Here is a 12855-nt window from a genome sequence, read left to right as displayed (position 1 = left end):
AAACAAGTGAATTGGAATGTTTAAAATCAAATTACTTTACCATTTTGCCTTTTCTGTGATGAGGATTACGTTCGAGCAGTAGGTGCTATTACATCCAAAAGTGTGTCTCAGTTTCTGAGAATGTGCTGGTCCATTTAGTACAAATAGCCCTATCCTGTCCTTGTGAATTTTTCCCAAGGTTCAATATGGGCTGGGCCCCATATTGTTCTGCAGAATGCTGCTCCTAAATTCTTCAGTCAGAGCTCCTAGTTTGAGGCAGAATGGTGACGAATTTCACAAAAGGTTAGAAAAGCAAGCTTTTAATAAGTGAGAAAAATCTGCATTTTAGCAAGGACAGAATATTCTTCATAATACCTCATGCTGATTACCATTTTTGGCTTGCTGTCAGTATCGTCAGTTCATATTTTTTAATACTGACAGCCTGTGATGTTTCTTCTCTTAAGGCCTGAGTTCTGAAGTTTTGTGATTATGTGAGGGTATCAGCTTTCCATCAACAAAGGAAACAATGTTTCAAACTTAAAAGCTTGAATGTGGGCCCATTCAACTGTAAAGCTATAAGGAAAAAAATATATGCAGTACTGAATCTTGTGATTGTTTCATTTACCTTATAGTATTTTGGAGTATGTTGGTTTTGCCTTTTTTTTTTTCCACTTTTTGTGCAGCAAGGCTTTCTGAAGGGCAAGCTGTCTTACTGTCCAAAAGTTCCTGGGGACATAAATAGGGTATTTGCAATTGAATGACTGGCTCGTCTCATACTGGAGCTCTTCAGAGCACAGAACTTTTCTTTTGGCTGTCTGGCAGCCTGGTAAGGTGACTATTAGTTGCCAACATGAGGATGTAAGTAGCTTCCTGCTAGCTGAGGAAGAGGCACAAGGCAGGAAACCTAGCTGACAAGTCCTCTTGTGTTCAGACACGGTCCTGCCCTGTGGCTTTGTTGCTTACAAGGACAAACAACAGGAAGAACACGAATCTTTGTGCAATGTTTTGTATTTATGATGCATGTTTTGGTGGAGTAGTAGAAGAAAAACTTATTCACAGGACCAAGTTTGCTTTTGGCATGGAAGAGTCAGAAGAAGCAAGGTGGCATCCAAGAGCTAGTAGGAATTTTTCATGTGTGAGAAGTGAGTTTGCAGATCTTGTTTTTATTTTTTGTTTTTTATTTTTTTTCCTCCTGGTTATGACTTGGAGCTTTTTGATGGAAGAAGCATCTGTTTTCTACATTCTTATTAGCTTTTACAGTAACTATTGCCTAGTTTTCCATTATATGGTTTTGCACCTAACAGAGATACAAAACTTTGAAGCAATTAAATGAAGTAATCGTTCTGTGCACTGTCAGTAATAAGTTTCATAAAAGAGAGTTAATGACGCTGTCCTGGCAGTGAGTAAGAGGGAGAGGAGAATGCAGGGGTTATAAGGGAATTTCGTGTTCATGTTAAGTTGTATGAACTGCATGTGCTTTGAATGGGTTGATGCAGAGGCAAATATTAGGCGTGCATATTGTATCTGGGAAAGGAAAAAAAACATACTGCTCCTTTTGCTATTGGTAATAAATTGGCATGTGAAATTTGGTGTAGATAAATGCAAAGTTATATATATTTATAGTAGAGGGAATAAATCTGACAATACAGATGAATGGGTAGGCTCTGAAATACCATCAGTGCTCAGGATGGGGAAAGAGGATCTTTCTTTAAAATGTCATTTCAAACCCTGACAGCTGTCAACAAATTAGCTATAGAATTAAGAAAGAAAAAGAAAGGAAATGCCATTTTGACACTACTTAAATGCAAGGTTTGCTATTGTCTTAAATGCTACATTTCTGGTTGCATCATCTCAGAATATTGTAAAACCAAAGAGGATATGGAGAAGGATGACAGGGTACTGAAAAGAAAACAATTGCTACCATACAAAGAGGGATTATGTACTTATAGGCTTTCAGCCTGAAGAAGAGGCAGCTGGATGGTGTGGGGAAGCAATGCTATAGATGTCTCTGAAAACATAAAAGAGAGTCAATAAGCAATAAGTCATTTCTCCCAGTACAAGAACTTGATGACAATTATAATCCAGGAATTGCTTTTTCCCATGAGTATAGTTGAATTCTGGACCTCGCTTTGCAGTAGCGATAAAGAGACCAAAAAAATCTGACTTTGTACAGTTTCTTGGAAGATGGATCCACTGGGGAATATTAAGCTTGAGGTTCAGGTGTGATGGTAGGCTTGTGGAGATCCTGAAGGTGTGTTTGCTGGATCCTGAGAAGGACGTATGAATGAAAGATGGTTCCCTGCGTGCTTACACTACATGCTAAACATCTCCATGTCCCCTCTCTGAGGGGAGAGCTAGATCTAGTTCCAGAATAGGAAATTGCTCTCAGAAAATGGAAATGTTCTGGATCGTGTCCAGGAATGCTCCCCAGTGTAAGCAGAGTTGTGCACAGGAGGTGAGACTTTTTATTGAGCAGGATTTATGAAGATACTTAATCTGCTCCAGGGACGTATAGCTAAAGGATTCCTTCTGCTTGGAGGTGCTGCTTTGACATACGAGCAGAGGCTGTTGGACTTCCAACATTTGTATCCGAGCCAATTTATGACTTTATATATAAAGGCCCACAATGCTGAGTGAGCCTGAAACTGCCTGACAGCTTGTACAGAGTGCAGAGTGATGATGAACGCTAATGAGTGATCTCTTCCCTCAGTGCTTTATTCTTGCCTAGAAACTTACATAATTTCAGGTTTCAGCAAGACTGGAAAAAAGGTCCAGGATTCTTGAGAAATGTTTGTGCTGTTCTTGCAGCTATTAATTGTGTGTTGGCTAATCTGCATCTTTCACTGTCTGAACCGTTGCAGTCCTGGAAACAGTCATGGAAAACTGTTCTAGTGAGAATATTGCCTAAAAGAGGGGGGAGCATTGTTCTCTAGTTCATCCATTTGATTACTTTTTATGATGACAAGAGAGTTCTTGGAACCAATCCTACTTCCTGTTCACATATCACTGGCTTTCCATCAGCATCAGGTTTCTTCTAGTCCCTAAACTCAGATTTATCTAACGATTATATGCAAAAAGGTTGGTATTCCGAAAATCTATTTATGCAGCATTAAAGGAGAAAGTGAAAATATTTGGTGTCTTTTTTCCCCTATGAACAGTATTAAAAAATTGGGAGTTTAATTTGGAAATGTTATTGATGGAATGTGCTGAAGAGCTGTGTCATCTTGTGCAGAAAGGGAAGCCTTCAGGTTACTGCTTGGAGTTCAGTGCACAAGCTTAGCAAACAGCAGTTCTGGTCAAAGTTCCTGCCACCTGTACTGTAGCGTAGTTGTGTGTGCTTTTTGGTGTATACAAATTCTTTAAGGCACGTGAGCTCTTGAGGATTTGTTTCAGGCTGCCTCCAGAGAGGTACCTTAAATTCTGGGTGTTGTTTACAGTTGTGTTGCTGACTTTCATATATCTTATTAACTGAAAAAGATACAGAGAGGAGTGGAGGGGGAAGAGCCCTTTACCTGGAAGGTCCAGTAATTACACGTGATTACTGTGTTAGATCATTTATTTGCAAATGAGCAAGTAGACATAGCAATCTTCATTTTAATAAAGAAACATATCACCAGAAAAACAAACAAACAAAAAAGCAATACAACAACGTCACATTGCTTTCTGGTTTTCTGACCTTGGAACTACACTTGGTGCTGTAATTTATTAAGGATTATGGCAAAGCAAGCTGATGTCAAGTATTTCTGTTCGTTGGCAGAATGAGGATGACAGCTCCTGCAGTTAGGTGTTGAGCCTTTTGCTTCTTTTCCAAGAAGCTGGTTAGGGTCCCCCCTTGGCCCACCAAAGCTGCCGAAACAAGTGTTATGAATGCTTTCAACCCGGTTATTTCAGCTTCAGGTGATCAACCGTAAAACATACTCTAATTAGTCTCTTTAAAATTTGCTGTCCTGTTAATAGAAGTAGAAGCTTCATTTTGTTTTTGGTGAAGATGTAGATATGAAATCAATGAATTCATTCAGTTGCAGACTAATGTGTGCATGTATTAGACTTCTACAAGTTTTTTGGTTTTAAACAACAAATACAGAAATTATTTTGTACTGTTATTTATACTGGTAGCTGAGTGTTTGGAAAAAAAAATGGGCAGAACACATGCTTGTGGTGAATGAAAGGTTGTATAGTTGCAAGGCATATGTCTTTCTAAGTCATTTTGAAGAGTGACGTTTTTAGAACACATGATTAAACTAGCAAAGCTTTGGGAAAACATGTATTTGTTCTCTTAGCCATAAGTTGAGTTGCCAGCTGGAGAAATAATTTAATGTTTGTGAGATGACCCTTTTTCTAAGCAAAAGGGTGCATGTTGACAGAAGTGTGTTTATTTTATTTGACATACTCAACCTGAAGACTCATGTTCTTGCTTTAGACATGTTAAATGACTTCTGTTAAGAGTAAGTCCTTTCAGAGTTGTATCAAATAAGGTATCTTTCTTTGCAATATTTGTAGTTATATTTTAAAATTATTTTTTTTCTTTTACTTTCATGCTTACCATGTAAAATCCTTTCAGAAAGCAACAATAAACTGTAAGTAAACAAAATGCAAATTATCCAACAATTGTTTTGTTGCTCAATTGTATGGTGCAAAATGAGTTGCAAAACCAAAGTAATGAAACATTACAAGTATCAAGAATAAATTCCCCATTGTAGCAGTAGATTATCATATATATTGCAATGTTGTGATCTGAGTGATAGTCTGTAGTTCAGTATCACCAGATATCTGATTATTCAAATTCATTTGAGTTATCTGGTGATTAAATGGAAATAATATTTGGAGGAGAATGTTGCTTTTCTGGGAGGGGGGAGGGATGAATATAAAAGTCTAAAAACAGCATTGGAATTAATGATTTTTTTTAATGCTATATGTTGCAGATCAGAAGTGTTATCTTGGAGGCTTGGGGAAGGGATTTGATTAATATTTAATAGGGGAAAGGTTCACTGGTACTGTACATGACAGTAGGAAGAGGAGATAATTTTAGAGTTCATAGCCTCTAATAGCTCGTTGATTTCTAAACATTCACAATAGCAAGCCCCGTGATAGACAGGTAAGGTAACTGGGATGTAGCCTTGTCTCTTCTGCTGAAGCTAGGGTCCACAGGCACTTGTGGGATTTGAGCTGCACCTTAATTCACCTAACAGTGTGAAGTCTGGAAGTACTGAACAAAAATAAAAAAGGAAAATAATTTGTAATACGGCACTTCTTTAGAAAAGAGCAATCTATATACACTGACAAGCTGCACTGTTATGCTGCTGCTGCACGTTTAGTTCCTTTGCAAACAGAAGCACACTTTTACGTCATGTGTAACAATGGGACTGCCATCGACATAGAGTCTGTCATGATACTGAGAAGAGAAATCAATATATACATCATCCTGTGTAGCAGTTTAAATTGCAGCAGACTCAGGTTAAACATTAAGAAACTTTCTAGCAGTGAGGATAATGAAGCACTGGACTAGATTGCTTGGGGAAATCATCACTGGAACCTTTACAGCAAGGTAGGTGGATTTTGTCAGGAGCGACCTGGGTACAGTTCATTCCCCCTCACAGTGTGTAACATGGGATCTCTCAAAATCAGTTCTACTGTTTTTCTATTATTTTTTTTTCTATGGGAAACTCAGAGTGTGAGTAATAGAACTTCGTTTGTTCTGAAAGCTGAAAACGACAACAAAAGAGCATCCTGGCAATTTAAATAACATTTGGAAGCAGCATCCCTTGTCAGCAATAATACTGTAGCTTGAAATATAGAAAACAAAATCAACCATGCTGTTGATGTTTGCTTTCAGGTTGTGCCGCATGTTTTGACTTTCAGACAGTTTAATGAAATATTACTTGTTTAAAATTTAAATATAACAGTTATAGCAAAAGAAAAATGATGCTATGTATTTTTTTCTCATAATTCATGAGATGTTTATTTATAAATTTCACTCATAAATCTGATTAAATTGCTTATTCAGTTGTAGTTTGAAGGTGAGTTGAAAGCAGAGGCTGAATTTTTTTTTCACTGAAAATGTTTGTAGTCTGTAGCATCCAGCACTTCACCTTCTACATGTTAAAATAAATGCGGATGGTGTGCGAAATTCGGAAACATCGAGTAAAAATGTTCTATGTGGTTGCTTTAATTTTTGCCTGCAGTGAGAAAAGATTTCTTACCTAATATAAAGGAATTCCTCAATTACTGTTTTGAACAGATCATTGTAAGCCTGGTTTATTGTGCTTGGCCATCTATCAAAATGGCAAACCAACAATAGATTTTTGCTTTGGTGAGGGGAGAAGATGCATGTATTTTCTGTCTTTGTTATGCTTTTTACAGAAGGTGTTTTTCATCTGTTTTATCAGAAATTCATAGCCCATCAGCATCTCTGGGTGACTGCAGATGACATAGAATTGTGGCATCACAACAGGCTGGAAGTTGAGCAAGTGGAGGGTAAAAACTTTTAATGTGATTATTGACAGCGGTGACAGATTACATAAAATATTTATTCAAAACAGTAGAGAGTTCTATTTTAAACATGAAAATGTCAGAAAATTAAAGGAGTATGACTTTAAAAATATAGAAACTTAAAGGTATATACACTACTTTGGCATATGGAAGAAGAGGGTTTGAATGATGATACATTATCATGATCGATGATATCATGATGATACACTCTTACATACCACTAAAAATCTATAAAATGCATTACGCTGTTAAAACGTCTCCTGTAGGATCTTTTTAAGCCAGAACAGATAAAAATAAATGGGACTGGAAGCTTGCATGAAAATGTTAATGCTGTGTTTGAGCATTTGGGGAGCATTGGGTAATTTGAGGCCTATAATGAAATACCGAGTTAGTAAATGCAATAGTGTTGGCAGTTGCTGCTTTGTGAAAGGTAATAAGTGTTTGAATAATCTGATTTTTTTTATGGCATTTTTCTCAGTCTGTTTAGTACAGTCTTAGAGGAGAAACATCATGTAGTATACCATCAGATATTTCTTTCGGGGAGAGGGGAGAGATGTCAGAGAAAAAAAGATTAATTTTTAATAAATGGAATTCTTAGTAATGTCTTTATTTTAATTTCTTTAGACTATGTCTGAATGTATCCAGCTCTCATTTGCTGTTTGTAGAATTGGCATTTACACGGTAAGGCAATGTTCTAACTAAATAAATAACTTTTGTTAGTGTTAATGCCATTTTTTCTGAAAAGAAGTTACACAGTATTTTGGGATCAGGATTAAATAATGCAGTTAGCAAAAGGGATTTGTCATATTAGTTTACATAAGCAGAATACAGCATGGTTTATCCTATCCAGCTTTATTAATACCAGGACAGAAAGTGTTCTCCACTTTAATTAAAAAGTAATGAAAAATCCAGCCAACCTCTTAAGGTAAGAAAATTTGGAATTCTTATGTGTGAGTTACTGAGAATTCACGCATAATATAATGGCTGAAGGGTTTGTATACATTTGCTTTTAAGTATCCATTATGCTTGAGTAATGTGTTGTATTAAAACATATTAGGTAAATGTACTTCTTGTTGTAAGCTTTGCCTGGAGTGACTTAATATTTTCCAAATACTGTTAAGTCTCCTGAACCTTAATTGAAAGAAACTTGAAAGAAATACGAGGTTTATTTCAAACATGAATGTCCCAAAGATGCTAAGAATTCTTTAAAATTTCACCTTCCTCCTAATTGCTGCTTGTATTAATGATGAGAACAGATAGAAATTCATTAAGTAAGCATGTTTCAAATCTTGGAGCTTTCAGAGTGGGGTTGCTCCTCCCACTGTTAGTGCTTTTCAGCAGGAAACCTGGCACACACCACTTTCCATTTTATTAGGCTCTACAGTCAAAGGGTATGTGCCTTGTGAACAGCTGTAATGAGGCCTGTGTAGCACCAGTGACCCTTACCTGGGGGACCAAATCGCAAAGCTTAAGATTTTTTTATTCCTAGAATTTAGTTCCAGTTATGGCTTCATGTCCACATGACTGTGCTCCCCCCACCTCTGACGTTTGCCTGTGTTCGGTTTTCATAATCTAAAAGACTCTTTTCTAAATGGTAGAACGTAACAGATTTGGGTAATATGTACAAAATCCTCATGGAGGAAACTGCCACTTGCAGTTAAAAGCATGCTTTCCTGTGGTATTTAAGATCCTTAGCAAGACCTTCTTTCTCCAAATTCCTGTGTGATAAGAGAATGCTTATCTTGAAGGATCGGAGTGGGCTACGGTATGAGGTTTTAATGGCTGTGAAGTATGCAGACCATCTGCCAGCTCTTTAGAAGGCTGTATTAAGCTGTCCAAATTAATTGGAGAGGATGTCCAAGTATAATTTTGTGTGTATTGCAGAATTGGGTATAAGCAGTTGTAATGTATAGCAGAATACACCCTCTGGTAATAACTGATTCTGTTTAGGTTTAGAATAGGTAAGTGCAGTGGGTCTGCTGCAGTTCACTGCTAAGTCGTGGTAGCTGCAGTTATAGTAGTAGTTGGATAAATGGTATTTTATTGTGAAATTTGATCAGCATAATTTTTAATTTCATCAAGTATTTTAAATTACAAAGATAGCTTTATTTAGGAAAATGCTGAGAGAAACTGATTTCCCTGACTGCTGGGACCTCAAACAAGGAGTGTGGTGAGTAGGCTTGAGAGCATCCAGAGATGCACTGCTGTGGCCACAGTATAAGAGCAAAGGCATGTCACATATAAAGTGTATGTGAAGGCTAAAACAGCTGTTTTAGGAAACTGCCAGGTGTCTGGAGTACTTGCTTGTACAGAATGCCTGTCATTGAAAGGTGAGTTTCAGATGATCTGCTTGGTGAGTGGGTTTGAACTGTTTTTGTGTCAGAGTTAAGGGAGAGACCTGCCGAAGTGAATGCTATGCGGAAATGAAGTGTGGTTGTTCCTCTCTCCACTCTTTGCCTTGTTCTTGCTCAGTCATGTAACTCAGTCTCTGGATTTGTTGCTCAGGTATGCAAGCAATCTGGCAGCTAGCAAGTATAGCGCTCTGTACAGATGGTCAAGAAGCAAAACACAAAACTCCAGTTCATATTTCCCATTTAATCAATTCATTATAACTTGTATTGTATGCTTTCTACTGCATGCTGTTTTGCAGATTTAATAGATCTTTTTTTAAAAAAAAAACAAGATTGATTATTACCCAAAAGCTAAGCAGTCTGTGAAGTGCCAGTCCTTAGCAGTGGCATGTGTTCAGTTTGTCCCGTATTTGAACACTTCCTGTTCTGCATGTCCTCGTTGTACAGCGCCATAAGTGTCTCGCGAAGACTTGTAGTCCTTTGGACTGCAGACATCTCAATTGTTAGTCTGTTATCAAGCTGCTTATCAGTAACACTCTTTGAGTGCCCATTACTTCAGCTGTACTACTGCATTAAATAGGCTTCCTGTTTTTCAGGCCTGCACAGATTATGAGAAGGAGGAAGGGTTTATATAGATATCTATAGCAAAAGAGTCTGTTTTGCCTTCAGTTGACATGATTAGGAGGATAAAGCTTTGTTCTCTCAAGCTAGAAAGAACATAGGTCCTTGCAAGAAAGATGTGACACTCATTTTGGGAGATTAAACCAGATGAGATTTAGAGGTATGCACCTAGTCCCAAGGGGGAAGTACAAAAGCAGAGGTGGTTAATATGAAAACTGCATAGATATTTGTAAGGAACTGAAGGTGAAAGATGCGTATCCTGAAATGAAAACATTATCATGTGCTTAAATGAAAACTTGTGGAATAGAAACCAACCAAAGTAAAACTCCATATCTTCTGTGTGCCTTACACAGTTAGTACCTTCTGGCAGAAATTCCAGCCTTTTCAGACTTCTTGTTTCTGCTTCTTCCACTGTGCTACTGTCTGAGACAGATATGTCAGTGGCAGCGTGGGAACAGGTAGATAAGTTACTTCTTGACTCTGTGGTTGTGGAGATTGTACGCGTATGACAGCTTGTAGCAAAGCTTGACAGAAATTTGTGTCATCATTGTTAATGTCTTTTCTGCTTCTATTTTATTTTTCTTAAGCAGGTGAAAATAGTATTGAAATAACTGTGGAGACCTCAACCTACATAAACTTAAGAGGGAAAATACATTGAATTTTGTTGTCTTTCTTGTAAGATAGTTTTTTTGATGGTATGTTTGCTACCTTTATAGCTACCTAGGTCTCCACATGAGAAAGTGTGGAAACATGATTGTATGCCTATACATGAGCTCCAGAAGGTTCTCTGATATGCTTTACTGGGCTTTGAGGCTTTGTTCCCCTAAACTGTTTGTATATAATAGTAATCTCTTTTGAACATGGGTTATAGGATATTCTTCTCCCCTCTTACCCAGGTGACCTCAGGAATAAACAAAAAGACTACTAACATTCCTATTGCTTGTTGTTCTGGATGACAGAACAAGGAAAGAAACCTCTGCAGGGATGAGAACCATGCAGAAAAAAACTAAGGAAGCTTCGTGGAAGTGTGATTCTTGGCTGATATGCATTAGGAATAAAGAGTGTAGAAAATAACATTTTATGTTCTTGGAAAATCAGAGTGTAAGAGTTTTCCCTGACTGCAGAATATGGCATCAGCAGATAAACAATTAGAAAACACTCACTTAAAACCAAAACAATATGGATAACAACAAGGCCTCTGTAGAGCTTTCTGGATCTCAGATGCTGGGTATGGCAAAACCAGTGCACTTTAGCAGCATTGCATCAATACTGGCAACTTCCTGAAAATGGTGAGCCATGGATATTTTGGTATTAGTAGACTCTTGACTTGAATTTGCGCAGTGAGATGTGGAAATAAATGATGCATTTATAAAGCTGTGCTTACTATAGTTTATGTATGGTAAGTGTAGTAAATGATTCCAATGTTGTGCTTTTTGTTCTCTAGTTTACTTTGGATTAATTTACATTTGTCTTTGTTTATAATGATAAATTCATGTCCTGAAAACGGTTTGACTAGAAACAGCTGGTATGTTAAAGAATTTTTCTGACGTTAAGACAAAACAGAATTAACATTTATTCATGAAGTGGTGGAGGGGAAGCTCTTAAGAGAAGCCAACTGTGGTGGTAACTAAAGGCAGTGGTGGAGTAGGAGGTAATCATGGGAGTATGTTTGGAACGGTTCATGAGCCAGCCTGTGACTTACAGTATAGAAGGCTTCCTCTGAGACTCTTTCCCTCCCTGATGAGGTTTCCCATTGAAAATGCAAAGTTAAAGTAATAACAGAGCTTATATAGCATATCCTGTCTACTCCTCCCTTTCCCATGTTGCGTCCTTGACATGAGCAGCAAAACAAAGGCACAAAAAGGGAGCAGGAAAAAATCCTTTTATGTTCTACCCTTTGGGAAATGCAGACAATTCCATTCACGTTCACTATTGATATTCTATGGGTAGACTGCTGGAAGGGAAAGGTATAAATATTTTCAACTTCCAGCCTTAAATAAAAGGTATTTACTATGACCAGAGTATTTATTGGCAGTGATTTGTGTTTGATGAGATGGTGTTGTGTTTGAGAGTATGTCCAGTTTGTTGTTGCAAATGTATAGTCAAGCTGCTTTAATCATGTTTGTTTATCTTCTGATAATTTTTTTCTTTGCTACCAATATAAATAGTATAAAGGGAGAATGATACGATGCATGTGTTATTCTGTACGTGTAAATGTTAGCTATATTAAGGATTTTTATTTTTTTGATAAAAGCTGTTAGACTTTTCCTTCTACTTTTCTCAAGTGAAGACAGAATTTTGACCTTTTTTTTTTTTTTTTTTTAAATCAGATGGGGAAAGCTCAGACAGGTTGAATGGGAAATTACCCATGCTGGGCCAGGGGTGAGGATAAGAACACAGTTCTCTCTCCTTCCCCTATGCAGAGTTCATTTGTTAAATTAAATTTATTTGAATTGCTGAGTAGCTGCTCCTTGAGACCAGAGCTCATGTTATCTGTTCAAAGAGCTCAGCAGCTTGGTCCAACCAATGCTCGTGTGACAGCATTGCTTCCCTGAGATGTTAACTGACACAGTCTGTATTTACAGCACTTTGACAACCTCTGACAACTAGTAATTGATTTGATTGGGAAATGCATGGTTTACCAAATTAGCCTGTTAATTTTTGTTGGAATTAGATGTCTGTTTGACAAACTTGCAGACTGGAATGGAGTTTTGTTCTGAACTAGAGAAATGATGAACTCAGATTGAACAGTAAGGGTCCATAAAAAGCAGACCATCTAGATGAAACCGTCTCCTTGCTTTAGGAAAAAAAACAGATGTAGCACAGACAATTAACTTGAAGGAGGACTAGAAAAAAAGCCTAGATCCTTATTACAAGAGTCTCATATCTTTGCTATTGAGTCAAGTTGCCATTCAGTTTGTATGTATCAAAGCTATGTGGTTAGTTATCCTGTACATAAACACTGTTTTGCCTTCCTTTTGGAAATCAGGATTCCTGATCTGCAATGTTGCGCTCTTTCCAGAAAACAGTTGTGTAATATACTGGCAAAATGTCATGTTTTGCCTTCAGTAGCTGGTCCACATGGAATATAAACTATTCCTTTAGGCTCAAGTGGTTCAGGGATTTATTGTGTGAGCATGGAAATTTCCTGATGACTTCTGCTGAGCATCCCTTTATGGTGCAGTATGGTGTAGAATAGTGTTCTTAATTACAAAAATGAAAAATAACTATTTGAAATGATTAATAGATTTAAAGTAGAAATTGCAAATACATAGCAAAGTACAGGTATTCAATATCCTGACAGACTCTTATTATCAATATCACATGCTTGAAATTCGAGTTTCCCTATGACTGTGGACTTGGAAAGACAGTAGTGGGGCATGTTGAATTACTAAGTGGCAAGTGTACAAATCCA

The 12855-nt window shown here is 37.3% G+C and overlaps 1 protein-coding gene across 18 annotated transcripts in view; it reads left to right on the top strand.

Annotated features, from left to right (window-relative positions):
- ARL15 (ARF like GTPase 15) overlaps positions 1-12855 on the top strand; it is a 216847-nt gene that overhangs the window by 5111 nt on the left and 198881 nt on the right. For 10 of the 18 annotated variants that reach the window (XM_080574574.1, XM_080574572.1, XM_080574578.1 and 7 more), the window contains exons 2-3: positions 6366-6453; positions 7093-7149. The exons of 4 other annotated variants lie outside the window; for them this stretch is intronic. In XM_080574574.1, coding sequence (XP_080430700.1) covers positions 7096-7149 — 54 coding nt within the window. In that variant the 5' untranslated portion in view covers positions 6366-6453; positions 7093-7095. Of the gene's footprint in view, positions 1-4540; positions 4557-4599; positions 5525-6339; positions 6454-7092; positions 7150-12855 lie in introns of those variants that run through there. 4 more of the 18 variants (XM_080574575.1, XM_080574577.1, XM_080574576.1 and 1 more) reach the window with 4 other exon arrangements.

Source organism: Anser brachyrhynchus (genome assembly GCF_964034855.1).
Source record: "Anser brachyrhynchus genome assembly, chromosome: Z".
Lineage (NCBI taxonomy): Eukaryota > Metazoa > Chordata > Aves > Anseriformes > Anatidae > Anser > Anser brachyrhynchus.
Note: the sequence above shows the minus strand (reverse complement) of the source record. Positions and strands in the feature narration are given on the sequence as shown.